Genomic DNA, 2,969 nt, shown 5'->3' with positions numbered 1-2,969 from the left:
TTTTGTTCTTTGACATTTGTAAGCATTTATAAATGTTATTTTAACAATAAGACTGACAATATTATTTATATAATGTTTTGTATTATCTTTTGTTTGTTTCTTTGTGTACCTTGTTTTTTTCTACTTTGTTTGTTAGTTTACCTTTGTCTACAAATTGAAAAATTTTTTGACAATAAAGGCATTTATTATTTATTATTGAATTTTTTAAACACCCTGTATATAATTATATTTTTAGTTTCTACGTTTAAAATAAAGGTAAATTTGAATAAGGTTTATCACACTTAAACCTTACCGTTGTTGAAATATTTCCAATTTTTATTGAAATTGCAACTAAAAATTTTAAGGCTTCATTTCTCAGAGGATATCAAAGTTTTTTAATACCTAAATATTTCTGGGGTTTATTTATTGATCAGTTATTGTGTTGCAATATACAAATAATACTAACTCATACAGAGTGTCAAAATGTATTTTAAATGAATTTCTAGCTTTAAACCTTGATAGCATTTAATTTAAATTAAAAAAAAAAAAACCCTGTATATTTTAGGAAAATCGTTTAGCTTCACAATACTCCGTGTCATGTGGTGAACAACCCTGTATTATTCTGTAAAGTGTTCCTTTATCAATTAAGAAATACACTGTCAGAAGCTGGTTTCTGTATGGAACTTAGGTACGATTGATATCGGAGATGGAGGAATATGCTAAAACCGTCTCAGATGGTGGCTCTTGTTTTGTCAAATTGTAAACCGTTTTATTATTTATATTTCGAAGTGTTGGATTCATAGATGACCAATATTTCTTTAATTTATTTTGAATATACAGCACTTCCAAGCTGTCGCTTTCGTACTTCTTCTATCTCCATTTATTTTTTAATTGGTCGCTCGAATTCCAATGAGTAAAACCAACTACACAGAGATGTTAACAAGCTTTTTGGGGTTTCTGTCAGATCGAAGGTAATTACGCACGGAAACTGATTATTAATGAAACAGACCAGATCATTTGCATTCTAACTATTTCAAAACGTTTTATCTAGCTGACAGTTTGTTATTGAGTCAAGAAATAATTTATTCGTTATTTATTTGCTGTAAGGACAACTGACGAGAAAATATAACTGTATATTAACAGCAAAACATGTGCAAGTTCTGTTCGGGTTTCTTGAATCAAACAAGACAAATTGTTGTTTTATGCGATGTAATCATTTATAAAACTAATTGCCTTATATTTCACATAACTATTTACACGATGGCACATTTAATTTGGTTAATCGTTATTAACTCACAAAACTCATTATTAGAAAATAAAATCGTTTAAGTATTAATCATTTAAAATTAATAAACTGTTTGCAAAATTACGTTTTTTTTTTTTTTTTTTAAATTTTGTTAATTTTTCGAGTTTTTTATAAAAAATGCTCTAATCAAAGGATCTAATAAGAGCAGATAACTTTGAATTTGACAGTTCCCGCGGGCTTTCTAGTGTTAATTTTTATTAGGTTAGCAACTTGCGACCATGCTGACGCAATACCGTCTCTAATAGAACAACCTCGGAGCGAGATTTATGACGCCACGCTAGTTAGATACTACTGATTAATTAAATATGTTGTAGAATACATGGAAAACATAATTATTCCCCTCGTATTTTTGGTTTTATATTTTAAAATGATATAGTTTACAGAGTATACATAATATACATAATATACAGTTAATAAATACAATATATATATGCCTATTTATAGTAATACATACTTTTAGCAGATGAAACTATGAATCATACTAATGCAGCAAATGTTTCACAATATGGCTGAAATCGTACTCCATAGTCAATGTTGATAGTTTTTGTGTTAAGAATAATAATTTAAAAATATGTAGTCATCTTTTGACAAGTTTATATTAGTTTATTAATTGCAGTAAACATTATAATATATAAAATAAATAAATTTTGTGAATGCAAATAATAATACATCACTATTAGTAGATATTGAATGTTTTTTGTTAAATTAGATCGTTTTCAAACCAAAATTTAAAATATATTTTTACATTTTACTGTTATCTTATGTACTACCTATTCATTATTTGTATATTGTAAAACATTTGCTGCATTTGTATGGTTCATAGTTTATTTGCAAAGTATTTATTACTGCTCCATGTAATCCATTGGTTAGTTCTAGTTTTTTGAAGTTCGTGTAATCTTTCTCAGTTGTTCTCCAAATTTATCATTTTCCGGTGATCTCATATCGGGTTTTCTCTTCTTGTCGGCGTTATTATATTGGCTAGTTGACTCCCTATTTATTATGTTGCTTGCATCATATACCTTATCGTTATAATTAGTTTATTTATTTATCTAAGTTGTGCTTTTCGCCCTTTTTTCCATTACTTCTTATTTTCGGACCTGGGAATTTTTCTTTCTTCTTGTATTTCCTTTGGGTAATCCTCATCAATCCATATGTTTGATCCTCTTAATCCTTTAGTTTTTCCTAGTATTTCGAATTTCTTATTTGTAGTTGTAAGTTGTAGTAATATTGGTCTCGGTTTACCTGGGATTTGTTTGCCTATTCTTCTTACCTGGTCTACATCAAATTCTGGTTTCATAGGCACTCCCAAGGATTCACAAATTTTAATTGTCTTGTGTTTGGTTAGTTCGAAGTCCTCTTTTTTATCTTCCATAATACCTTTAAAAATCAGATTTTTCTTTCTAATCGCCCTTTCCAAATTGGCAATCTTTATTCCTTGCGCTTTAATTTCTGTCTTTATCGCCGCATTTTCTAGCTTAGTATCTCTCAGCTCCTTTATAACATCGGATAGTTTACCATCCATTACTTGCATATTTTCTCTAATAAAATCAAACATTTCTTTTATTTCGTTCATATCGGATTGTTTATGTTTTTGCTCCATATTATTTTCCCTTTTAATTATAGGGAGTTGCGGAAAGAACAGACTCTCCTCAACGGATCGGAAGTCCTTTGCTCTTATCAGTAG

At 28.7% G+C, this 2,969-nt stretch overlaps 1 protein-coding gene across 1 annotated transcript; it reads right to left on the bottom strand.

Annotated features, from left to right (window-relative positions):
- Positions 1–2,363: 2,363 nt before the first annotated feature.
- On the bottom strand, positions 2,364–2,885 carry LOC115890078. Its single transcript, XM_030910208.1, has one exon. The coding sequence runs from the start codon at positions 2,883–2,885 to the stop codon at positions 2,364–2,366; it is 522 nt and encodes a 173-aa protein (XP_030766068.1).
- Between the last annotated feature and the right edge of the window lie 84 nt (positions 2,886–2,969).

This window comes from Sitophilus oryzae, unplaced genomic scaffold (assembly GCF_002938485.1).
Source record: "Sitophilus oryzae breed Bouriz unplaced genomic scaffold, Soryzae_2.0 scaffold_85_pilon_pilon, whole genome shotgun sequence".
Classification (NCBI taxonomy): domain Eukaryota; kingdom Metazoa; phylum Arthropoda; class Insecta; order Coleoptera; family Curculionidae; genus Sitophilus; species Sitophilus oryzae.
This window is presented reverse-complemented; position numbering and strand designations above follow the sequence as displayed.